This window comes from Schistocerca serialis, chromosome 1 (assembly GCF_023864345.2).
Source record: "Schistocerca serialis cubense isolate TAMUIC-IGC-003099 chromosome 1, iqSchSeri2.2, whole genome shotgun sequence".
Classification (NCBI taxonomy): Eukaryota; Metazoa; Arthropoda; class Insecta; order Orthoptera; family Acrididae; genus Schistocerca; species Schistocerca serialis.
This window is the reverse complement of record NC_064638.1, coordinates 1,084,667,745-1,084,695,242: the sequence shown is the minus strand read 5'-3', so window position 1 is coordinate 1,084,695,242 and position 27,498 is coordinate 1,084,667,745. Positions and strand designations below refer to the sequence as shown.

Here is a 27,498-nt window from a genome sequence, read left to right as displayed (position 1 = left end):
CACTTCAGAAATTACATTTAGATCTGTCGATTTCGTCTTGTTATGAACAACGTGTCGAGTTCTGTTTGGTAGAAAGTCTGAATTCAATCAGAAATCTGGTCCGATGTCCGGTGAGCTCGTGTTTTGCTCGCTAAACGGAATTTCGAAATTGTATCGAACGCACTCCGCAAGTCAAGGAACACGGCACCAGTTTTGACGCCTAAGTGAATGTCCTACCTCTAGTAGCGGGTGGCCGTCCACGTTGGCGGCCTGCGACGGCAGCTGAGGGTACTCGGTGCAGACGCCGAAGCGCAGCCTCTTGGGCGACTCCAGGCTGGAGCACCTCGCCAGACGGCTCTTGAGTGACGAGCGCGGCCCCAGACAGCCGTTGGCCGCCTGCTGCTGCTGCTGCTGGTGAGCTTTGCCGGCTGCCCGCCTGGCAGCGCGCTGCTCGGTACGCGCACTGCGCATGCGCGGCTCCTCTCCCAGCAGCCAGTACGTCAGCTGCTCGCCCTTGCCCTTCATACAGACCAGGCCGCGCTCCGCCAACTGGTAACCCCCCAGCTGTTCCAGCAGCCGCTTGCAAGCTGCGCTGCAGTGGATCTTCAGTGCTGTAAGCAAATCCAATTAAGGCTAACGAAAATTAGTTACCAAGCAGCTGTAGTAGCTAATTAGGATAAGTATATGTTCGCTAACGTGTAATACGGGATTAAGTGGACATCAAAATGTAAAGCTGTCAGCCGAAGGAAGGGTGTTAAAGTACTACAGTTTCGTTTTATCTATTTGAAGCTTTACATTTACGTGACAGCATCCAAATATAGGAAAGACTCACACACTTCTTCAAGCAGCCGGACTGCCTTCACCCGTCCTGGAGTCCCCATAACTAGAGTCCCAGTACCCCACAGGCTGCGCCATCCTTGAGAGCCATGAACTGCTGCTGTATATTATCAACATATCCCATCTTCCCTTTATCTCCAAACTCTCCATGTCCTAACATAATTTCCATCACCTTCCCCTCCCAGACCATGAACGTATCCCTGAAATCAACTATATGAAGGTTCCTACCGTCTCTTTCCTTACTCAGCTGGCAGTCCATTCTTCTCCTAATACCCTTATCCCACCTTCCCAAACAGACATCCCACATTATTTTCCATATAACATTCTCCACAGTATTTTGCGCATTCCAGTCGCTAACCAAATTACATGGGGTATCCGAAAATTTTGATCGGGTAGTGTAAGCGGAGCAAAGACAAACAGAGAATCATTCTAGCGACGATAGGGACTGCAATTTCATTGCCCTTTAACCGCTTTCCATAGATGCTCGCGACAGTAGGAGGCGTACAGCCGACCAGCTTCAGTGTTTCGGAGATACTAGTTCCCAGGCGCTGGGTCATAGCTGCTAATGCCAAAGGTGGCATTAGCAGCTATGACCCAGCGCCTGGGAACTAGTATCTCCGAAACACTGAAGCTGGTCGGCTGTACGCCTCCTACTGTCGCGAGCATCTATGGAAAGTGGTTAAAGGGCAATGAAATCATGAGTGAGTGACAAGTGGTCGGACGTCCACACCTCATCACAGAAAGCTGAGGTCTTTGGCTTGCACGCTATGTGAAGCTGTGTAAGCGGTGATCTGTGACACCTCCGACGACGAAGTACAATGCCGGTGCAGGCACGAGTGTTTCGGAGCGTACCACTCAACTCACCTGTTCCCATGGTGACCCAACAATGAATGGTTCAAATGGCTCTGAGCACTATGGGACTTAACTTCTGAGGTCATCAGTCCCCTTTGAACTACTTAAACCTAACTAACCTAAGGACATCACACACACCAATGCCCGAGGCAGGATTCGAACCTGCGATCATAGCAGTCACGCGGTTCCGGACTGTAGCGCCTAGAACCGCTCGGCCACTCCGGCCGGCGACGACCCAACAACTCAGTTACGACTGCAGTGGGCTGTGGAACACTGAGACTGGACCGAGGATAACTGGGAAAGTTTTAAGTTTCTGGGTATGTCAGACCTATGATAGTTTTCGAATCCACTGTCGTCCAGGTGAATGTCTGCTCGAAACAGGCCAGTGAGAGCAGTATCATACTATAGGGGAAACTGACCTGGGTTACCACGGGATGTGTGGTAGTAATCGAAGGAATTATGACAATTGTGCATTACGTGAACTTTATTACGCACCGCCAACATCCCTCCATGATTGGTATCTTCCCTGATGATGCCTTCTTCCACCATCTATGCAATAAGGCCAAGATCGTGATAAAGTAGTTTGCTGGGCATGATAATGAACTCACGTTGATGACTTTGCCATCAGACTCGCTGGGACACTGTTGGGTGCCTGCTCCATGCCTTCGAACCACTGGCCCATAATTTACATGAATTTCTTTACCTATGCGTAGACATCTTGTACTACAAGAAAAGCGAAAGGTATAAAGGACTTGTCTACTCCGTGCTTCAGAAACACAGCTGTATTGTGCCCCAGTGGTGGACCAGAAATCTATTAATCAGGTGGTTATAATGGTTTTGGTCAGGATCATTAGCATGTATCGGTTCAGCTTCTATGGAGTGTCTTCAAACAAGGATGTCTGCTTGAGTGTCTGCGATATGGAAGTAGTTATTCAAAGCGTAGAAGATAATCTGCGGATGTAGTATCCAATCAGACGAATTAGAAGATGCCCCATCGAGGTACACAGCCGTATATGTTAGGGTGGTGCTTTCTGAATCATTGGGCTATGTGGATAGAATAAGAAAATATTGTATTGGTCAGCCCACGGCGCAGCTCGTACGCTATTATGTTACAGGACCATTGATAGACAGGTCATGCACAAGCTGCAAGAAGCCTTTTCCAAATATATTTAATCCAGACAGTAATCACCCAGAAGGAAATGAAAGAGGTAAGAATGTATTGCTTATAATAATTCACCATGCAATATTAAGTCTGTTTAAAATAAGGTCTCTTGTTGAAATGCCATCACACTTATTCCTTACTTCATTCACATTCCTAAATGATGATTCCCGCTGTGTTAATCAGAAGTAAATCCAGGCTCTGCTACTCGTAATCCTAACTGCAAGGAAAGATAAGAACTCAGCTTGTCATCTGACTTCACCAGTTCGTCTCAGTCTTACAAGAGAGAAGAGAAAATTTCAATTTGAAAACTCCCAAAGACAGAAGAGCAAGTGTTGAAAAAATATGCTAGATGTTCGAGAGACGTATTCAGATCCAGAAAATAACTAATCTTCATCGTCAATTGAAGCTGAGTCTTAGAAATGAAACATACCTTGTGGTTTCTGCAGCATCGAATGTTATTACCCTAGACTTTTGAAGAAAGGGGAATGGACAAGATGTGATAAGTGCAAGGTGTGATTTCAAGAAATTTGCATGGAAGCTGCTGGTCGAAACCAATTCCGCTGCGGGAAATGCACGTAACAACTGCTGGAACAGTTAGAAAGTGTAACCTTTTGCAGTGTGTATAACTGTATCACAGCTTACAGTGATTCACGTAGTCCCATTTACGATTCAATAACCCCACAAACTTTTAAATTTTCTATTGTTTCACTATTTTAAATTTTGCTATTTACAATGAAGAAGAATAGATCTTGGCGCAATGAACCTTTATCAGATAAAACTTACATCATCACTTCTGTCTCTAAGCTGGTCGTAGGTTGTGTTCCAAAAATCAACAACTTAGAGACAGAAGTGATGACACTTTCTGCAGGACTTAACCATCATTTTGCAGGACAATGCTCAAGCACGTACAGTGCAAGCTGTTACTGCTTTGTTTGACTGATGGGGCTGCTAAGTGCTATACCACCTACTGCACTCCCCTGACTTAAGCCCTCGCGAGTTCAACCTGATTTCTAAACTGAAGGAAACACTTCACGGCATTCGCTTCAGAACTGCTACAGTTTCGTCGGGCAATAGACCTCGCCGCTTGAACTGTCAACACAACTGGCACTACTAAGAGTATCCTACGACTTCCTCATCGCTGGCAACGGGTTATACACAATGCTGGTGACTACTTTGAAGGCCAGTAAAACTTTGAAACACGTATCTATTTTGTACGAGCTGTAAATAAATAGTTGCCACTATTTAATTTCCAACTCTCGTAGCTATTATTTATTCATCATTACAATTTAACAATCGTAATAAACTATTTACCACCCCTTTGGGTCCTAAAACGTTGAAATGATTCATTTGGCCCCACCTTACTTTATGTCACTCAGATGAAACTGTACCTACATGACACTGAATCCTTTATGCCATGTTCATAGGAATCAACAAGCGAGATTTGAAAATTCTGCGTAGAGCTTGAAACCGACTATGCTCATCTGAATTAACCTGAAAAGGTGACGAAAATAACTAGGTTTTACTTTTTGACAGTATCTCTTTGAGTCTATGACACAACATATCTGCCATTACAAAAAGAGTTGATCTTTGCATGAGAGGCGCAAACTAACTAGTTACTGAAGGATGTACATTGATCAGCCGGAATATAATGGCCAGCGACCTACTACCGATATAAACGCGTCCAGGCAATAGCAACGTCACCTGGCGAGGAATGACTGCGATTCGGATACACACGCTGCATGTAGTAACAGTGACCGTGCTAGCCGTGTGTAGAACGAGGAAGGTGCGCGATCTGTCTGCGTTTGATCGAGCACAGATTGTGATGTCCCAGAGGCTCGGGAAAACTGCACGACTCGGCGGGTGTTCGAGGAGTGGTGTGGTGAGTGTCTTCAACACGTGGCGAAGCCAAGGTGACACCACGTCCTACGTCGTGGGGTTGGGTAGGGCTGGGTGACCATCCCTAATTACAAGTATCGGACATTGTAGGCTGGGCATACAGGTAGAACTGGACAGCCGGCGAACTATGGCGGGACTAACATCAGACTTTAATGCCGGGCAGAGTACAAGTGTGTCCGAACACCCCGGGCACCGAACACTCCTACGATGGGTCTCCGTAGCCTGCGACCTATGCAAGTTCCAATGTTAACACTAAGACACCGACAACTAAGACTGAAATGGGCACGTGACCACCGGCACTGCCCATTGACGCAGTGGCAAGAGTGTTACATGGTCTGATGAATCCTGATACATTCTTTGACATGCCGAACGGAGGTCGCGAATCCGTCGACTTCCAGGGGCACAGGTCCTTGACACCTTTACTGCGGACGGAGACAAGCTGGCGGCGGCTCCATTATGCTCTGGGGAACATTCACGAGGCCATCTGTGGGTCCAGTGGAACTCGTGCAAGGCACGAAGACGGCCATGGAGTACCGTACACTGTTTGCAGGACACGTACACCCTTTCATGACGATCATGTTTCCCGACGGCAGTGGCATTTTTCAGCAAGATAATGCGCCATCTCACAAGGCCAGAGATGTGATAGAGTGGTTCTAGAAACACATTGGCGAATTCCAGTTGATGTGATGCCTCCCCCCCCCCCGCCCCCAATTCACCAGATCTGAACCCGATCGAACACATCCGGGATGTGAATGAACGTGGTCAGTGCTCATGGCCCCCCTCCTGGAATTTACAAGGATTAGGTGACGTGTGTGTGCAGATGTGCTATGAACTCCCTCCAGCGACCTTTCAAGGCTTCATTGCTTCCATGCCACGACGCGTCGCCGCTGTTATCCGTGGCAAAGGTAGACATACCGGCTATTAGGTAGATGGTTACAAAGTTCTGTCTGATTAGTGTAAATTCAAAACTCACGTAATCCTGTAGATTCCATTCGCGATGCCGTGTTGACAGTGTCGCCGAACAGACAGTATCGGGGCATCTTGAGACCGACGACTCCAGCACATACTGGCCCTGGAAACAACGACAGCGATTGATGATAGACAAATGTCATGATGAACTTTGTAGCTGCAGAGAGATTTCGTTCGCTGCGCATAGAGTGCTTATCTAATGATAAAGTTTATTTTTGTGTTACATTATTTCATCCCCCTTGCCCCAAGGAGTGGCATGGTAGTGGTAACAATTACATTCCAGTTTAATGTAGAATAAAGTCACAGATGCAAACATCAGTTGTCTTTTTTTACATCAAACTGGTTAACGCAAGTTTCTCACCCGTCACTAAATCCACAATTACACCCGCTTTTCAGCCAGAGAGATTTAAAATATAAAAATGATATTAAAACGTGGAAATTACGTTTAATTACATATAGTTTATAAATTAAAATAACGAGGACTTTCTTTGAATTTTCAAACGATATTTGACTAATGTGCAGTTATGTGGCTATCAGTGGGTAAGAACGAATGAAAAGTGTTATACTGGTTCTGAGGCTGGGGTCAGCTGTACATGTGTTTATTTTTGGGTATTTTGGAAACGAAAGAAGGTGAACATAATGTGGAAGGAGACCCTGAAACGAGCTATTGAAAGGGGAAGAAGAAGAGCGTGGAGAAGATGAAAAGGTGGATCCTGTTAAATCTGGTAGGTCAGTCAAAAAGGAGTGATTAACGTTTCGTTGTGACAGAATGAGGAGCGTTTTTGGGCGCGAGGCTGAGGAATGTACCGGTATAAATGCAGCAACTACAAGTGCTGGGTATCATACATGAAACAACTGGGTAGTTGGGGTCAAGTTTGCGTAACGTGTAAGAAATCCGAAAAGTGTACAATGTGGTATCAACAAAAGCGCAACAAATAGACGTGTTAGCTCGAGACAAAGGAAAAACAGCACCACATCAAGAACTGTAAGTAACGCACTAATTATCTCGCTCCATAGTGACTCTCGTTCGAAATAAATAATAAATAAAGAAATAAAATAACGTTTTACTGTTTACATATGACAAGCTGTAGACTGCTTAGTAGACCCATAGCTACCAGCATAAACATCCAGTAGCTCCATTTGAGTTATGTAAACAAATACATACCTCCTCTTTATTTCCAAACGTATTACAAATCTAGAACCTTTAGACAGATCGTAAATATACAACACAGAATGAGTCAACTCAGTGATACATGTCTCGACATTGTACTCTATGCAAACGAATGTAAAATATTTGACAATAATCACTCATTTTACAAATGTAAACATTTTAACAAAAAGTTTCTTTGATGGTTAACATGTAACAACAATTTTGTAAAAGAAGAATAGACAAATAAACCCACTGAAGACAGCACAAAAACTGCTGAAACACTTATGAGTGAAAACAAAACTACCCAGGCATCTTGCATAACTCAGAATTCCTCTCCAATATGGTAGAAAATAGAAGCGCAAAAGTGATGCTGACCGCATGACGTTCAAGGATTTTGAGGGAGTGCTATAATGTTGAAGGAGCAGAAAAGCAGATGATTTTGATATATTGAGAGGACAGATCGTGATAAGGCTCTGTAGGTGTGGGCGATGGTGTAGGATTGTAATGTTTGTCCGGTTAGTACTTTTAGTCTATTGTGGACTTCATACGTTTAGTGGATGGGTTTTCAAGTTGGTTTACATTCGAAAGTTTGTTCAAAAAATGGCTCGAAGCACTATGGGACTTAACATCTACGGTCATCAGTCCCCTAGAACTTACAACTACTTAAACCTAACCAACCTAAGGACATCACACACATCCATGCCCGAGACAGGATTCGAACCTGCGACCGTAGCGGTCACGCGGTTCCGGACTGAAGCGCCTAGAACCGCACGGCCACACCCGCCGGCTCGAAGGTTTGTCTGAGGTGTTTTACTGTGTTGGTTATTAGTATAGCGCATGTTTAAATGGTGAGGTAGAAGTCTTTGTGGCAGAAGCTGCTGCTGGTTCGTCTTAACAATGAATCATTACCTGCCTCTTGCTTTACCTGAAACTGAAACTACGTATTCATTGCACTTCAAATTTTTCCATATTGTTATTCCCAAACATTTTTATCATGTCAGTGAGTCTAGTTATGACCCATTAAAGCTGTAATCAAATGAGACCATGGTTTTACCTCTCGTGAAGTCCACGTCTTTGCATTTCTTTACACTAAGAGCAAGTATCCAGTTCCTTCAGTAGACTAGTATGTGGGAAGTTCTGTGAGTATGTTAACCATATCGTCCTACGCTAAGCCTGTTGGGTAAAAAGAGTCGCACATTTTTCAGAAAAGAATACATATTCCTGGTTTCCTGCAGACAGTTTAGAAAAATGGAAATTTGTGGTAAGGTCTTATGGGACCAAACTGGTGAGGTCATCGGTCCCTAAGCTTACCTACTACTTAATCTAACTAAAATTAACTTACTCTAAGGACAATACACACATCCATGCCCAAGGGACGACTCGAACCTCCGACGGGAGGAGCTGCGCGGACCGTGACAAAGCGACGGAGACCGCGCGGCTACCCCGCGCGGCTGCAGACAGTTCTGCAGCGGCACGGACAATCGGTGCATCACAGTGAGGGAATAAAATGATTTGGCAACTGGAAACGTACTCCAAAGATGTACACAGTACAAGGTGACTCTTGTGGTCAAAACGTCTACATTGCACGCATAATCACCGTGAAGTTCAAATGCAATGTCGAGTTCAGCTACAGTGAAATCGGGCCAACAATGTGGCCAAGTCCGCACAGACGTGGCTGACGCTGAACGATCATATCGTCCAGATCTTGCACCATTCGATACCCATCTTTTCGGCAAGCAGAAAGAATTTCCGGTGTGGTGGAAGTGATTTTCCAACGATGTGGGTTCTCGAATGGTTCCGTGACCAGGGAGTGGCTTTTTATCGTCGAGGCATCGAACGATTGGTAGAACTGAACAGCGCTAATCCGTCCCCGACACGACTCCTTTATTTTTAATAAGCAGGTAAAAATAAATATAGACTGAAATCACGCGGAGAGGGTAAACTCATTTTTATCAGAGTTAGGAGCTTAATAAGGAGATATGTTAACATGGAAAATACAGCGCTGCAGTCGGCAACGCCTCTGTAGGACAACAAGTGTCTGTCGCAGTTGTTGGATCGGTCACTGCTGCTACAATGGCAGGTTATCAAGATTTAAGTGAGTTTCAACGTGGTGTTATAGTCGGAGCACGAGCAATGGGACACAGCATCTCCGAAGTAGCGATGAAGTGGGGATTTTCCCGTACGACCATTTCACGAGTGTACAGTGAATATCAGGAATCCGGTAAAACATCAAACCTCCGACACCGCTGCCGCCGGAAAAAGACCCTGCAAGAACGGGACCAACGGCGACTGAAGAGAATCGTTCAAGGCCGGCCGGAGTGGCCGAGCGTTTCTAGGCGCTACAGTCTGGAACTGCGCGACCGCTACGGTCGCAGGTTCGAATCCTGCCTCGGGCATGGATGTGTGTGATGTCCTTAGGTTAGTTTGGTTTAAGTAGTTCTAAGTTCTAGGGGACTGATGACCAAAGAAGTTAAGTTCCATAGTGCTCAGCACCATTTGAACCCGAGAATCGTTCAACGTGACAGAAATGCAACACTTTCGCAAATCGCTGAAGATTTCAATGCTGGGCCATCAACAAGTGCCAGCGTATGAACCATTCAACGAAACAAAATCGATATAGCCTTTCGGAGCCGAAGGCCCACTCGTGTACCCTAGATGACTCTACGACACAAAGCTTTACGCCTCACCTGGGCCTGTCAACATCACCAATGGACTGTTGATGACTGGAACCATGTTGCTTGGTCGGACAAGTCTCGTTTCAAATTCTATCGAGCGTATGGACGTGTGCAGATATGGAGACAACCTCATGAATTCATGGACCCTGCATGTCAGCAGGCTGGTGGAGGCTCTGTAATGGTCTGGGACATGTGCAGTTGGAGTGATATGGGACCCCTGATACGTCTACATATGACTCTGACAGGTCACACGTTCGTAAGCATCCTATCTGATCAGCTGGATCCATTCATGTCCATTGTGCATTGCGATGGACTTGGGCAATTCCAGCAGGACAACGCGACACCCCACACGTCCAGAATTGCTACAGAATGGATCCAGGAACACTCTTCTGAGTTTACACACTTCCGCTGGCCACCAAATTCCCCAGACATGAACATTATTGAGCATGTCTGGGATGCCTTGCAACGTGCTATTGAGTGGAAATCTCCACCCCCTCCTACGCTTATGGATTTATGGACAGCCCTAGAGGGCACATGGTGTCACTTTCCTCCAGCATTAGTTCACACATTGGTCGAACCCATGCCACGACGTGTTGCCTCACTTCTGCGTGCTCGCGGGGACTCTGTACGACTTTAGACAGGTGTATCAGTTTCTTTGGCTCTTCAGCGTAATTGGTATTCTGTGCGTGTGATGGTAGAATTTCTACCTTTGTTAGCATAGGTTTTGGTAAGCCAGCGTTTAGACAAACCAGAGGACATGAACCAAGATGACTCGTTGTGGTTGTCTCTAGGGATCAAGGGTGACTTGTGAAAAACTCGCCGACGGGTGGAAGGAAGTGCTGACCTAGCCGAATGGGGCAGGTATCTACATCTACATCTACATGGTTACTCTGCAATTCACACTTAAGCGCCTGGCAGAGGGTTCATCGAACCATTTTCATACTACTTCTCTACCATTACACTCTAGAATGGCGCATGGGAAAAAGGAACACCTAAATGTTCCCGCTCGAGCTCTGATTTCTCTTATTTTATTATGATGATCATTTCTCCCTACGTAGATGGGTGCCAACAAAATATTTTCGCATTCGGAAGAGAAAGTTGGTGATTGAAATTTCGTAAATAGATCTCGCCGCAAAGAAAACCGCCTTTGTTTCAGTGACTCCCACCCCAACTCAAGTATCATATCAGTGACACTCTCACCCCTGTGGCACCATAACACGAAACGAGCCGCCCTTCTTTGCACTTTTTCGATGTCCTCCGTCAATCCTACCTGGTAAGGATCCCATGCCGCGCAGTAATATTCCAGCAGAGGACGGACAAGTGTAATGTAGGCTGTCTCTTTAGTCGGTTTGTCGCATCTTCTAAGTGTTCTGCCAACAAAGCGCAGTCTTTGTTTCACCTTCCCCACAATATTATTTATGTGGTCTTTCCAATTTAAGTTGCTCGTAAATGTAATTTCTAGGTATTTAGTCGAATTGACAGCCCTTAGATTTGTGCGATTTATCGTATACCCAAAATTTATCGGATTTCCTTTAGTAACCATACGGATGACCTCGCACTTTTCTTTGTTTAGTGCTAATTGCCACTTTTCGCACCATACAGAAATTCTCTCTAGATCATTTTGTAATCGGTATTGATCGTCTGATGATTTTACTAGACAGTAAATTACAGCGTCATCTGCAGACAGTCGACGGGGGCTGCTCAGATTATCACGTAGGTCATTTATATAAATCAGGAACAGCAGAAGGCCTATGATACTACCTTGCGGAACGCCTGATATCACTTCTGTTCTACTCGATGATTTACCGTCTATCACTACGAACTGTGACCTCTCTGAGAGGAAATCACGAATCTAGTCACACAACTTAGACGATACTCCATATGCACGCGGTTTGATTAATAGTCGCTTGTGAGGTACGGTATCAAAAGCGTTCTAGAAATCTATGAATGTGGAATCCATCTGAGATCCCTTGTCGACAGCAGTCATTACATCATGGGAATCTGGGATTCTGAATCCGTGTTGGTTATGTATGAATAAGTCATTTTCTTCAAGGTGATTCATAATGATCAAGTACAGTATATGCTCTAATACCCTACTGCAAATTGACGTCAGTGATATGGGTGTGTAATTCAATGGGTTACTCCTATTTCCTTTCTTGAATATTGGTGTGACCTGTGCTATTTCCCAGTATTTAGGAACAGACCTTTCGTCAAGTAATGGGTTGCATATGATTGCTAAGAAAGGCGCTATTGTGTCTGCATAGTCTGAGAGGAACCTGACTGGTATACTATCTGGACCGGAAGACTTGCCTTTTTTAAGTGATTTGTGTTGTTTCGCAACACCTAAGATATCTACTTTTATGTCACTCATGCTAACAGCTGTTCTGGTTTCGAATTCCGGAATATTTACTTCGTTTTCTTTCGTGAAGGTTTGTTGTTGACCAGCATTCTTTTGACTCAGGTGTCTGGTGCCTGTAGCAAACTTTTACTCATGCTTTAGAAAACGATGAACAATGCAAGAGTCTAGCAGAAAGCTGAAAACTGTAACCCGTTAAGACTCAACCCACCAAATAATTGGTCATTTCACAGCTAGGTCCGTCATCAACGCTATTTCTGCTGAGGGCATTGTCGTAGTGAAGTGAATTCTCAGAAGGTAGGTGGAAGTGGAACCCGTTTGAACTGATCGCTATTTGCCTGCCTCTTCTGAAGGCAGCCAGACTATTCAGACCCTCGTTTTTTCACCACTCGGTGAAAGTGCGTTGCGACAAACAAATGCAAAGACCTGGTGCGATGAGAGGATTTTTTCTATCCGTAGACAATAAAGAAGGGTGTTTGGAGGCCGTGAGCCATTTCCTGAAGTTTTCTGTGACGAAGGTCCGTACATCGGTGGAATAAACACGTGTGACAATGACTAAGCCTTACGAGTTTGAAACTGTTGGAACATTGCCAGCGAAAGGTCGCAGGACCGGCGAATAATTTCTACCCAGTTTTTGGTGGGAAGAGAACAGTAACTTAACAGTTACGCCATTGACTGGAACTGGACAATTTTTTTCTCATTGGTGGGACATTATTAGAGGCGTACAGACTGCAGAGTAGGCACAAGAGACAGGGTGCAGAAGACACTGCTCTTCACAGAAGAGACCCTATAACGACAGTCACTCTTTCCTTGGCGACTTTTCGCTGTCCGTGAGTCAGCCTGAACAGGCAGACCAGTTCCAGTGGCATCCATCTGCATCCTCCGCACTCTGCTCACTCGCACACAACAATTATGGTGAGAATATCTGGGAGCATCAGCTGGTTAGGACGGAACGAAGTCAGGGATTTTCCAATATTTCATTACATTCACGTAGGTTCAGCCATGAACAGGCAAACAGGCACAGTAGCACTATTCTCTCACATTCCCTTACTTATTTTTGAGTAAAATGATAGTGAGCAAACGGACTTCTTAAAGGAGCATCTGTATAACGGCATAGAAAACGGATTCATCGCAGAATGTTTGTTTCGGACTGTATGCGGGATACGGGAAAGTTGTTACTCCAAAGTTTTCCTGCCGCTTTGCAACTGCTGTCAGCTTATGCTATGTACTATGTGTGGTGATGTGGGTAGTCAATAAGACGTGAAAGGTTTATTGTTGTTTGTTGGGCGTTACGTTAAACGGTAACGTGACATGAAGGAAGCTTACGTCTGGAACCGGTGAATCGTATTACAAAGAGCTGATTCTTGAGTACTATAATTGTGATGTGAAGTTCAGCCTGATTCTGTGTCGTACTTTAAACGTGATTGTGTTTCGTGTTAACCATGAAGCGAATTTTAATCTTCTGCGAAACGTTATTACTTCTGTGTGTCACATTTCTACCATATTAATAGTTGATCGACAAGATGCATAAAACCGTATATACACTCCTGGAAATGGAAAAAAGTACACATTGACACCGGTGTGTCAGACCAACCATACTTGCTCCGGACACTGCGAGAGGGCTGTACAAGCAATGATCACACGCACGGCACAGCGGACACACCAGGAACCGCGGTGTTGGCCGTCGAATGGCGCTAGCTGCGCAGCATTTGTGCACCGCCACCGTCAGTGTCAGCCAGTTTGCCGTGGCATACGGAGCTCCATCGCAGTCTTTAACACTGGTAGCATGCCGCGACAGCGTGGACGTGAACCGTATGTGCAGTTGACGGACTTTGAGCGAGGGCATATAGTGGGCATGCGGGAGGCCGGGTGGACGTACCGCCGAATTGCTCAACACGTGAGGCGTGAGGTCTCCACAGTACATCGATGTTGTCGCCAGTGGTCGGCGGAAGGTGCACGTGCCCGTCGACCTGGGACCGGACCGCAGCGACGCACGGATGCACGCCAAGACCATAGGATCCTACGCAGTGCCGTAGGGGACCGCACCGCCACTTCCCAGCAAATTAGGGACACTGTTGCTCCTGGGGTATCGGCGAGGACCATTCGCAACCGTCTCCATGAAGCTGGGCTACGGTCCCGCACACCGTTAGTCAGTCTTCCGCTCACGCCCCAACATCGTGCAGCCCGCCTCCAGTGGTGTCGCGACAGGCGTGAATGGAGGGACGAATGGAGACGTGTCGTCTTCAGCGATGAGAGTCGCTTCTGCCTTGGTGCCAATGATGGTCGTATGCGTGTTTGGCGCCGTGCAGGTGAGCGCCACAATCAGGACTGCATACGACCGAGGCACACAGGGCCAACACCCGGCATCATGGTGTGGGGAGCGATCTCCTACACTGGCCGTACACCACTGGTGATCGTCGAGGGGACACTGAATAGTGCACGGTACATCCAAACCGTCATTGAACCCATCGTTCTACCATTCCCAGACCGGCAAGGGAACTTGCTGTTCCATCAGGACAATGCACGTCCGCATGTATCCTGTGCCACCCAACGTGCTCTAGAAGGTGTAAGTCAACTACCCTGGCCAGCAAGATCTCCGGATCTGTCCCCCATTGAGCATGTTTGGGACTGGATGAAGCGTCGTCTCACGCGGTCTGCACGTCCAGCACGAACGCTGGTCCAACTGAGGCGCCAGGTGGAAATGGCATGGCAAGCCGTTCCACAGGACTACATCCAGCATCTCTACGATCGTCTCCATGGGAGAATAGCAGCCTGCATTGCTGCGAAAGGTGGATATACACTGTACTAGTGCCGACATTGTGCATGCTCTGTTGCCTGTGTCTATGTGCCTGTGGTTCTGTCAGTGTGATCATGTGATGTATCTGACTCCAGGAATGTGTCAATAAAGTTTCCCCTTCCTGGAACAATGAATTCACGGTGTTCTTATTTCAATTTCCAGGAGTGTATGTTACCATCACTGAGCAAGATGGCGAAAATTACGCCACCCGTACCTTCCTCACCCCTAGCGCAGTCGTCGCTCAACGTTCCCCTCCCCCTCTCCCACCTCAGAGTTCGTTAAAAAGTGAGCAAGTGGTCCGCCAAAATCTCTAAAAACGTCAAGTGGTGGTGACAAAAAGTCTGGGAACCCATGTTATAGAAAAATATGGTGGGTGCAAAATTGGAGCCATCTACTGCAGTGTTGTCTGCTGGATAGATCTTGCACTGAATTCCCAAGGATTACAATAGCGAACAACCGAAACTGGAACGATCACAAAAAAGAATCTTGTGGGGAAGGCGAACCAAATATTGCGTTTCACTGGCAGAACAATTAGACGGTGCAACAGGTCTTCAGAGACTGCCGGCACCATGCTTGTTCATCCTATGGCAGAGCACTGCTGCACGGTATACTATCCTTATCAGCTAGGATTGATGGAGGACATCTAGTTCACAGAAAGGCAGCTGGTTTTGTGTTATCATGCAATAGGAGAGATAGTGTCACGGGTATGATGTGAAAGTTGCAGTCGTAATCACTTTAGTTACAGCGAGATCTTATCACGAAATTTCAGTTACCAAGTTTCTGCCACGAATGCGAAACTATTTTGTTGACTTCCACCTGCGTATGGAGGAATGAGATCTTAATAAAATGAAAGGAATCAGAGCTCTCACAGAAGGATTTAGGTATTCATTTTTCCCGCGTGATGTCAAGATTTTAATCTTCCAGAAACACATTGACGGAAAAATAGTCGCAACACCAAGCAGGAGTCGTGCGGCATGAACGGAATTTGATAGGCGTGTTTCTACATCTGGAAGACGATGAAGATTCAGTCGCCAGTCGCGTAAGTGTGGCACTAGTAGTGTCAGTTATGAGGATGCAAATCAGTTTTCCTTTGATGCACGTTGTAACGGTTGTGAGCGTTATGTACCTTTGAGATTGGACGTGGAGAGTTCATGTTATTCAAGAATGCCTTGACTTAGCAGGAATGTAACCACTGAACACGATTGCTGGCAGAAGTGGTTACGAGGATCTACGGTTGCAAGAGGACCGGGCTCCAGACGGTCACTACCGAAATGGAAGATCATCGTGTTCGTCGTATGGGTCTGTCGCATCGTACTGCATCTGCAGCAGTTTTTTGAGACGTTGGCACCACAGTGACACAACGAACTGTTGCATATCGGCTACTTTGAGGACAGTACCATGCCAGACACCCTGTAGTGTGCATTCTATTGAGCCCAAACCACCGCCATGTGCGACTTCATTGGTGCCAAGCGAGAGCTCGTTGGAGGGCAGGGTGGAGGTCTGTAGTGTTTTCTGATGAAAGCGAATTCTGCCTCGGTGCCATTGACCGCCGTGTGTTGTTTGGAAGAAGGGCTGTTGGGGATCTGCAAGCAACTTGTCTGGGTGGTTGCACACTAGACCTGCACCTGGAGTTATGGTCTGGGATGCGATTTCCTGTGACAGCTGAAGCACTCTTGTCGTTATCTCAGGCACCCTAACTGAAAACTTGTACGTTCATCTGGTGGTTAGACCTGTTGTGCTGCCATTCATGGACAGTATTCCTTGGGGTGTTTTAGATCAGGATAACGCTCGCGCACACACTGCTGTTTTAACCGATCATGCTCTTCAGAGTGTCAACATGTTGCCTTGGCCTGTTCGATCACCAGAGCTGTCTCCAATAGAGCACATATAGCACGTCGTCGGATAACACCTCTAGCGTCGTCCGCAAACAGCATTAGCCGCTCTTGTGTTGACCGACCAAGTGCAACATGCATGCAGCTCCACTCCACAAACTGACATCAGGCGCCTGTGCAACATAACGCATGCACGTTTGCTTGCTTGCATGCATATTCTGACATTCATGCCGATAACACAGGTCTGCGACATAAAAATTGTTTCAGATTTATTAATTGATTTTCATACTGTTTTCAATGCTGATATCGGGAAAAATAGTGAAAAAATAACATCACGTACAGTTATTTCACAAACTGCATGTCTAGTATTAGCTTTTTTCGATATTTCAGCACTCTAGTGAGACTGAATTTTGGTTTTTAGGATCTCCATAAATTGTTATTTAGCCTTTTCTATACTAGATATACGTAAAATAAAGAGTAATTTGGAGACACCAGCAGAATTTTTATGTCAGTGCCTGTCTGTCACGCTGCCCCTTCCCCGCCATCACCAAGCAGTGAGCTTCTACTGTTGTCCTTCAGTTCACAGTACGTCTTCACTCTGTACTGTTCACGTGTTGTTGTTACTAGTGCTTTAAAGTAGTGACTGTTTTCTTGTGTTGTGAAGTTGTTTTATGGACAATGGACAATGGCTACCAGAGGATGTATAAACTCGCCACATTGCTTCTGCTACATTTGTAGTAACTATACCACTAAAAACTAACAAAGATTTTCCGATTTTGTTGAAACAGTATATTTCAACTATTTTGGTATAACGTTAGGCGATCAAGATAAGGTTAGGACCCCATACAAAGTTTGATCAGTGTGTGTTGAAGAACTAAGGCAATGGTTTCAACGTAAAAAGCAGTCCTTAAGTTTTGGAATACCAATGGTTTGGAGGGACCCCTAAAATCTTAGTGATGACTGTTAGTTTTGTTCTTGCGACGTACGTGGTTTCAATTTGAAAAAACAAGGATATTTCTTACCCTAACATTCAATCAGCCATTCGCCCTATTCCTCATGGACCTGAAGTACCAATACCCTCTCCTCTAGGTTCTTTGGATGGTATAGATGTTCACGAGCCATTGCCTCAGCGTGTTGATAGTGAAAAAGACAGAGATTGCTACGATTCTGGCACAACCGATCTTATTCCATTCTCAATCTGAACTGAACGATTTAGTTAGAGACCTAGGCCTTTATAAACAATCCGTAGAGCTTACAGAATCTAGACTGAAAGATAAACATATGTTGGCTTCGGGTACATCCTTTTCTTGGTATTGATCGAGGGAAAAGGAGTTTGTATCTTTCTTCTCTCAAGAAGGTAACCTGGTGTTTTGCAGTTATGTCCCTGGACTTATGGCACGTTACAAAATAGAATATACTCCTGATGAGTGCAGACTTTTTATTGATTCTTCAAAAAGAAGCCTTAAAGCAGTACTACTACATACATCGATGCCCGAGGCAGGATTCGAACCTGCGACCGTAGCAGCAGGGCGGTTCCGGACTGAAGCGCCTAGAACCGTTCGGCCACACCGGCCGGCCGTTATTATAAGGACTTCTCAGCTTAAAAAGAAATGGAAGTGTACTGGAAATGTAGTTTATACATGATTCATAAATAAAATAAAATTTTACAACGTTAGAAAAAATTTGATAAATTGCTTAAATTTTGTTATTATACCCAAAAATACTCCCTCTTTGTGAGAAAACCTGACCTGATTGAAACAAAAATGGATTGCATTTTTGAGATCAGGGCTGAAAAGTTCATGAAAGTTAGTTATCAAATTTAAACAACTTTGAAAAAATATTTTTTGCAGACCTGCATAATTAATCTGCCAGCATTTCACATTTTCAGTGGTTTATCTTTCGCTCACATTACCTCATGAGCTTGCAATTTTAAACACTTGAATGTGTCACCTACACAAACATGTTCCCTAAATTTCATTACTCCACATTAATTAGTATTTGGTGTTGCGATTTTTTTCCGTCATTGTAGTGTGAAAGTGGTTCGATAGACGCTCTGGCAGACACTTAAGTATGAATTGCAGAATAGTCATTTAGATACAGACGAAGATGCGTACTAAAGTTAATAACAAGGCTATTTAGACCGCAATTTACCGGAAAAATCGTTTAAGGAGACAAGGAATTAATATAAATAAAATAAAATTGATCTTGCCACTGGCAAGTCTGTCGCCGAAAAGACGCAAGACATGCGATTTGTGAGTGCGTGTTACGCACCGGAGTGGATGCCGATGCGCAGCTGGAGGCTGTCGTTGGGCCGGTGTCGGACGCGGAAGCGGCGCACGTTGTCCAGCAGGTGCAGCGACATGCTGGCGATCTCGGCCGCGTGCTCGTTGCCGTTCCTGATGGGCAGCCCGCTCACCTGCAACACCCACCACGACAACGAACCACACTGCATCAGCACCTCTGCAAGAGTTAAGGTGGTCCGTTCTGACAGCTGAAGTAGGCTTCACAAGGTGTGCATTATCTGGAGCTAGCTTTGGTTAGGTGACGTCGGACTGTGCATCCACCAGTTGTCACAGATTCTAAGTGTTTCATACGTCAACTTCGCCAGTCTTCGTAATAAAATGATCATATTTATCCTTTCTTTAAGGGAAAGGCATGTAGCATAGTCTCAGTAAACAACTAACTGATTAAAATTTTCATGAACTACAACACAACACTGAAACTTTACAGTGTGTTAATTTCTCGCTTCACACAGAAAGGAAAGGCTTAGTATCAGCAGTATCTCGCGCATTAAGACCACCCTAGAGAAATATTAATATAACTACCACAAAATACAGTCGTGTGAAATCCAACTGGCTGCCTTCGTCCATGAGAGTAGCTAAGGTATAGGTATTGCGATGGTGCAGTTGATTCTGTATTGTATTTTATGTTAACTGGAGGCCTAGAAACGACGGAGAGCATCCGTCTCCGCCGCAGCCGCAGTGGTTCACAACCCCACGACAACTACCGCAGTCCTCTTCACCCCTCCGCCGCCCGACACCGAACCACTCTTTCAGGGTTATTGTAGGATTCAGGATCTGGTGGAATCCCCCCCCCCCCCCTCCGCCCCTCAGGGAACGTCTCACACCAGACAAGTGTAACCCCTACGTTTGCGCAGTAGAGTAATGGTGGTGTACGCGTACGTGGAGAACTTGTTTGCGCAATCGCCGACATAGTGTAGCTGAAGCAGAATAAGGTAAACCAGCCCGAAATCGTCGAGGCAGATGGAAAACCGCCTAAAAACCGGGCGGGCCTGATTCTTTGTTTCTTGTCTTCGGAAAGACGGGCTGTACAGCTCCACACTGTCACCCACGGAATGAAATACAAACGTACAGATTGTCAGCCGAGCTCTATGATTGGGTTGAAGACCTCCCAGCAAACAGAAGACAGTATGTCATTCAGCAAATTCACTGAAGCGCCAAAGAAACTGGTGTACGCATGTGTATTCAAATACACAGATGTGTAAACAGGTGGAAGACGGCACTGTGGTCGGCAACACCTACATAAGACAAGTGTCTGGCGCAGTTGTTATATCGGTTACTGCTGCTAAAACGGCATCAAGATTTACGTGAGTCTGGATGTGGTGTTATAGTCGGCGCACGAGCGATGGGACATCCACCACGGCCAGCGAACGTCTCACACCAGGCGAGTGTAACCCCTATGTTTGCGCGGTAGAGTAATGGTGGTGCACGCGTACGTGGAGAACCTGTTTGCGCAGCAATCGCCGACATAGCGTATCTGAAGCGGAATAAGGGAAACCAGCCCGAATTCACCGAGGCAGATGGAAAACCGCCCAAAAACCGGGCGGGCCTCATTCTGTTTCTTGTCTCCGGAAAGACGGGCTGTACAGCTGTGCACTGTCACCCAAGGAATGAAATACAAACGTACAGATGGTCAGCCGAGCTCTATGATTGGGTTGAAGACCTCCCTGCAAACAGAAGACAATATGTCATTCAGCAAATGTACTGAAGCGCCAAGGAAATTGGTGTAGGAATGTGTATTCAAATAAAGAGAAATGTAAACAGGTAGAAGACGGCACTGTGGTCGGGAACACCTATATAAGACAACAAGTGTATGGGGTATTTGTTATATCGGTTCCTTCTGCTACAACGGCATCAAGATTTAAGTGAGTCTGGACGCGGTGTGATAGTCGGCGCACGAGCGATTGGACGCAGCATCTCCGAGGCAGCGATGGAGTAGGGATTTTCCTGTACGACCATTTCACGAGTGTACCATGAATATCAGGAATCTGGTAAAACATCAAATCTCTGACATCGATGCCGCCGGAAAAAGATCCTGCAAGAACAGCACCAACGATGACTGAAGAGATTCGTTCAACTTGACAGAAGTGCAGCCCTTCCGCAAACTGCTGCAGATTTCAATGCTGGGCTGTCAACAAGTGTCAACGTGCGAACCATTCAACGAAAAATCATCGATATGGGCTTTCGGATCCGAAGGCCCACTCGTGTACCCTTGATGACTGCACGAAACAAAGCTTTAAGTCTCGCCTGGGTCCGTCAGCACCGACAGTGGACTGTTGATGATTGGAAACATGTTGCCTGGTCGGACGAGTCTCGTTTGAAATTGTATCCAGCGGATGGACGTGTACGGGTATGGAGGCAACATCAGGAATCCATGCACTCTGCATGTGAGCAAGGGACTGTTCAAGCTCGTGGAGGCTCTGTAATGGTGTGGGGCATGTGCAGTTGAAGTGATACGGGACCCTTGTTACGTCTAGATACGAATCTGACAGGTCCGTACGTAAGATTCCTGTCTGAACACCTGCATCCATTCATGTACATTGTGCATTCCGACGGACTTGGGAAATTCCAGCAGGACAATGCGACACCCCACACGTCCAGCATTGCTACAGAGTGGCTTCAGGAACACTTTTCTGAGTTTAAACATTTCTGCCGGCCACCAAACTCTCCAGACATGAGCACTATCTACATCTACATCCACATCTACATCCACACTCCGCAAGCCACCTGACGGTGTGTGGCGGAGGGTACCTTGAGTACCTCTATCGGTTCTCCCTTCTATTCCAGTCTCGTATTGTTCGTGGAAAGAAGGATTGTCGGTACTCTTCTATTGACCAAGTATGGGATGCCTTGCAACGTGCTATTCAGAAGAGATCTCCACCCCTCGTACTCTTACGAATTTATGGACAGCCCTGCAGGATTCATGGTGTCATTTCCGTCCAGTAGTATTTCAGGCACTATCTGAGTACACGCCACGCCGATTTGCAGCACTACTGCGTGCTCATGGGAGCCCTACATGATATGAAACAGGTGTACCTGTTTCTTTGGCTCTTCAGTGTAGAAGACGCTGTGTCATTTTCAACAGGAAGAAAGTTTTAGACTGTGCACAAAATATACAGTACCCGACAAAAAATATGAAAAAGCGACATACCGTTTGCAGAGACGGTGGTTGACTTACTATAGGCAGTTTTTTTTTCATTTTTGACGCAATCACTTTATTATGATACTGTCATAAACGGCTGCGGCCTGCAACGATCATCTTCTGATGCTATAGGCAGCATTTAATGAACAAGTGTTGTTGCTGTAGTGCCGGCCGTACCATCTGACGATAGCCAATGTAGGCCGAAACCGGTTATGACTGTATCATAAAAAAGTGTTACTTTCAAAAATGAAAAATAATGCCTTAAAAATATGAAGCAGCATGGTGGCAACCTGAGGATAGATCTCATTCTTACAAGTATTTGGAGACGTTGAGTGAGGACTCGTCGTGTATGATTTCAGGTCGTGGCTAGCAGTGTATGAGGGAACTCTTACGGCTCTACGCTACGCCACGGACATCCTGCGTCCTCATGTGTTGCATCTCACAAGACTGTATCATGGTGGCGTTTTTCAACAGTAAAATCCTTGTCCACGCATGCCATGTGTCTCTGTAAATTGTCTGCGTGATGCTGAGATATCTCTGTGGCCAAAGAGATCTCTAGATCTGTCCTCAATAGAACCTTCCTAACCTGTGAAGTTTCATTTCCTTTCTGCTTCCTCTTCTGGGTGCTTCACCTCTTTTGCTAGGCAGAGCAGAACTGAAGTAGTGTATAGCCTCAGAGGCCACACGAGGTTGTTCACCTATAATGCTGTTGTATACATTGATGTCTGAATAGTAGAGAATTATAGCGAAAACAGGATCGATGCTTTGTGCAGGGATTGGCAGATGACACAGAACACGAACTGACGCACCGAGCATAAAAATGGCGGATCTACCCTTTATTATATGACTATACGATCGTCGAACAATTGCAGGAAACAGTCACAAGCATCAAATATCTGGGGGGGGGGGGGGGGGGACGCATGCGGAGCGATGTGTAGTGGAATGAGCACGTGTAACTCATTGTATGAAAGGCAGATGCCAGGCTGAAATTTACTGAGAGAGTCCTCAGGATGTGTAGTCCACCTATGAAGGATGCAGGCAGTTTACAAAACCTTCGCTCGACGATGTTTAAATACTGCTTGTCCTCTGGGACACGTAGTGCATAGGACTGATGATGATGACGAAGTCCCATACTTCTCGACAGAGCGTAGAGGACGATGCGCACCGCCTTACTAGGCAGGGTCCTGGCGAAGGTGATTTGCCATGGCCTTCCTCCAACCGTAATGGGGATGAATGATGATGATCAAGACGACACAACACCCAGTCATCTCGAGGTAGGTGAAAATCTCTGAACCCGGGACCCCGTGGACGGGAAGTGAGAACGCTACCGCGAGACCACGAGCTGCGGAATGCATTGGACTAAGGGAGGAAAAAGAGAATATCCAAAGACGATCAGTGCGGATCGACACAGGTTCCATTAGCAAGCGCGAAAGCGACGTAGACATTCTCATTCAATTCCATCGGCACAGTTTCAGTATAATGAGAAATATTTGGCCAAGTGCTGTAGATATAACTACGTACACAAATGACATTCAGCCGGGCTCCCATGGGACATCTGATCCGATTCGAAGACTCCATGATAGCTGAGGAGTATTGCAGAGCACTTACAGCCCTTCATGCTTGATGTCTTTCCAGACGGTGATGACTTCTTCCAGCAGGATAACTGTCTGTGCCAAAACAAGGCCAGAATCGTACTACCTTGTGTTAGGACCATGATGGTAAACCCACTTTGATGTCATGGTTACAAAATCCCCTTGATCCGAACCCGATGGAAGACATCTGGGACGTTGTCTCGAGTGAGCTCCGAGTCCACAAATCACAGGTCCGTAATTTACAAGAGTTGCGTGACCCGTGCTCGACTACTGGCGCCACATACCTCCGGAAACCTACAAAGAAGTTACCGCTTAATAGTATGCTGCCTGTCGGAGTAGCCGAGCGGTTCTAGGCGCTACAGTCTGGAACCGCGCTATCGCTACGGTCGCAGGTTCGATTCCTGCCTCGAGCATGGATGTGTGTGATGACCTTAGGTTAGTTAGGTTTAAGTAGTTCTAAGTTCTAGGGGACTGATGACCTCAGACGTTAAGTCCCATAGTGCTCAGAGCCATTTGAACCAATAGTATGCTGGTCCAACTTTTGAAAGAAACACAGCAGGTGTTCTGCTTGGGATATATTCGGTAACTTCTTTGTAGGTTTCCGGAGGTATGTGGCGCCAGTAGTCGAGCACGGGTCACGCAACTCTGGTAAATTACGGACCTCTGATTTGTGGACTCGGAGCTCACTCGAGACAACGTCCCAGATGTCTTCCATCGGGTTCGGATCAAGGGGATTTTGTAACCATGACATCAAAGTGGGTTTACCATCATGGTCCTAACACAAGGTAGTACGATTCTGGCCTTGTTTTGGCACAGACAGTTATCCTGCTGGAAGAAGTCATCACCGTCTGGAAAGACATCAAGCATGAAGGGCTGTAAGTGCTCTGCAATACTCCTCAGCTATCATGGAGTCTTCGAATCGGATCAGATGTCCCATGGGAGCCCGGGTGAATGTCATAGCACAATATTGCTCCCACACACGTGCGTCCCTGACGTAGTGCTCGTCTGGAGCAGATGTTCTCTCTAATTACGGCGTATCTGGACACTACCATCCGCATAACGAAAAGTGAGATTCATGCCACCAGGCGACACAGCTCCACTGATTCGCGGTCCAATCTCGATGATTTGATGCTCGCTGCAGCAGTAACTGACATCATCTGGTCAACATGGCAAGGCGTAGGGCTCATCATTTTCGATAATATGCGCTGAACGGCGTGGTCCGAAATACTAGCGGCCAGTCTGCCACCTATCATGGAATACAGAGCGGCGAAATCTCCGTCCTCCGGGTTCTGTGTTGAGGCGTGGACGTCAGCACCTTGTCGCCTAGTCATGGTTTCACTTTCATCAACTTTCCTTGAAGATCCTGTCAGTAAAAGGCGAACAGCCAACCAGTTTGGTTATTTGCGACATGCTCGTTTCCAGGCACCGGGCCATAACAATGTGTAAGTAGGCTGTTTAGGTTTTTATGTTGGTAACGCCTGTAATTAGGCTGTTTAGGTTTTTATGTTGGTAACGCCACGTAGTGCTCTGTATGAAAATCACTGACTGTGTTGTGTGCAGTCTGTGGCTGGTTTGCATTGTTGGAATATTTGCTACTGTAGTGTTGGACAGTCGGATGTGAACAGTGTGTAGCGTTGTGCAGTTGGAGGTGAGCTGCCAGCTGTGGTGGATGTCGGGAGAGAGATGGCAGAGTTTTGAAAACGTCCGCCAGAGAAAGGAAATTTGTAAAAATGGTTGTCATGAACTGACAGATATGTAATGGCTTTCCAACGTTATTGAGGTAAATACATTGTTTATTCTCTATCAAAATCTTTCATTTGCTAACTATGCCTATCAGTAGTTAGTGCCTTCAGAAGTTAGAATCTTTTATTTAGCTGACAGTATTGTCGCTCGCTGTATTGCAGTAGTTCGAGTAACGAAGATATTTGTGAGATAAGTGATTCATGAAAGGTATAGGTTATTGTTAGTTAGGGCCATTCTTTTGTAGGGATTATTGAAAGTCAGATTGCGTTGGGCTAAAAATATTGTGTGTCAGTTTATTGATGATCAGAATAAGTAAAGAGAGAAATGTCTGAGCACGTTCAGTTTTGCTCAGCTGTTTGCAAATCAAATAACGTAAGAGGTTTATCAGCACATTAATTCATAAATTTTTCTAAGGGGATGTTTCAGATATAACCTATGCCAAACTCGCTTATGTCTGCGGAATTACTCCATTTACTGCCCGTACCGTCGCTAGAATGATTCTCGATTCGTCTCCGCTTCTCGGATACACTTTCCTTACAACGTGTCGCGTGTCCGTAACGTCACCAAACAGTATTCAAAGTTACTATGGGCAGTCATAATGTTTTGGATCATCAGTGCGTGTCAAACTCAAAAAAGGAAGATTGGGTGTAACGTTCTGTCTATATGAAGGTCATTAGAGACGGAGCATAAGCTAGAATTGTGTCAAGGAACGGGAAGGAAATCGGCCGTAGCATTTAAAAGGAATCCCTCCGGCATTTGCCTGGACCGATTTAGGGAAAGCACGGAAAACCTACATCTGGATGACCGGAAGCTGGTTTAAACTGTCACCCTCCTGAATGTTAATCGAGTGTGCTACCCACTGAGCCACCTCGCTCGATGTGTCAGACGTACGGTTTCTTGGAGGCTATTCGTACACATGAAATAAGTGTATACTCCTTGTTGGAGGGTCTGTGATGTATACAGGACGAGGTTCCGATGGGTAGAAGCTTTTCAGAGGTATATGTCCTTCGTCCTTGTTCCAGCAACGTCTGTCGACGGTCTGTGCGAGGTAGCTTACTTTATTGGCAATACGTAGGATGATCTAGTGGGTCAAGAATACGTGCAAGTGCTGCGAGGTCAGTGCAGTTTCGATCACCGCTGAATGCAGCTGTGCAGTGGCCACCTAGACGATCAGATATCGTAATGTTAAGATGTTGTGAAATATCACTTAAGTGGTCACCTCCCGTCAAGAACTAATCTTCATAAGTAGGGAAAATCTTGCAGTAGATGCAGGACGCATGATATGCTGCACGTAACAATGACGTATCATTATCGTTATTGTGGTTATCAGGCACCAGTGTTCTGCTAAAACGAGACCCCCATGAAGGTATATATAGTGATGACGGTTCCTGTGTTATCCTATGGAAGCGAGAGCTGGTTAATCGCAAAAAAACCAAGCAAATGAAACTGAAACAACTGAGATGAGGTTGCTAAGGAAGACGAAGGGCTGCACGAGGAGAGACATTCCTGGAAGTAATGATATAAGAACGTAATTAAATATTTTCGACGTGAAGGAAAATAATCAAAAGTATCGAGACGATTGGTGACAACATCTCATGAGGATGCCAGGTCACAGTATGATGGAGATCGTCCTGAACTACAAGCCGAATGCGGAAAGAGTACTGGAAGACCTCGGAAAAGACGGGAATGATTTTGCCTTTGAGTTCGGAACAGGCGACAGCCTACTACTTGAAAGCAAGAAGGTAACTACTAGGGGTGGCGATATAGTTATATTTGACAACGATTAAGGTATTTGTTGTTAACGTTCTCACGGGTATTACTACCGAAATACGAGGTGCGGCTAGAAAAAAACCGGACTGATGCTGGAAAAAACATTTATTTACAATTATTTACAATTTCATGTTATCTCCTTCAATGTACTCTCCTCCTCGGTCTCTACACCGCTCCATACGAATTTTTCACTGTTCATAGCAATGCTGCAGATCATTTTCGATAAGTCCATACATTACTTCCGTCGCTTTTTCTTTTACTGCTTCAACAGTCTCAAATCTAGTTCCTTTCAAAGCTGACTTGACTTTAGGGAAAAGAAAAAAGTCACAGGGGGCCAAATCAGGTGAGTAGGGTGGATGATCTAAGATGGGAATGTTGTGTTTTGCCAAAAACGTCTTCACTGACAACGCACTGTGAGCTGGGGCATTGTCTTGGTGAAGGATCCA

At 45.8% G+C, this 27,498-nt stretch overlaps 1 protein-coding gene across 1 annotated transcript in view; it reads right to left on the bottom strand.

Moving 5' to 3' along the window:
• LOC126416031 (guanylate cyclase 32E) overlaps positions 1-27,498 on the bottom strand; it is an 809,394-nt gene that overhangs the window by 25,245 nt on the left and 756,651 nt on the right. Inside the window, exons 21-23 of the mRNA XM_050083488.1 lie at positions 18,777-18,921; positions 5,700-5,798; positions 217-590 (exon numbers count right to left, since the gene is read on the bottom strand). Of these exons, the coding sequence (XP_049939445.1) occupies positions 217-590; positions 5,700-5,798; positions 18,777-18,921 (618 nt within the window). The remainder of the gene's footprint in view (positions 1-216; positions 591-5,699; positions 5,799-18,776; positions 18,922-27,498) is intronic.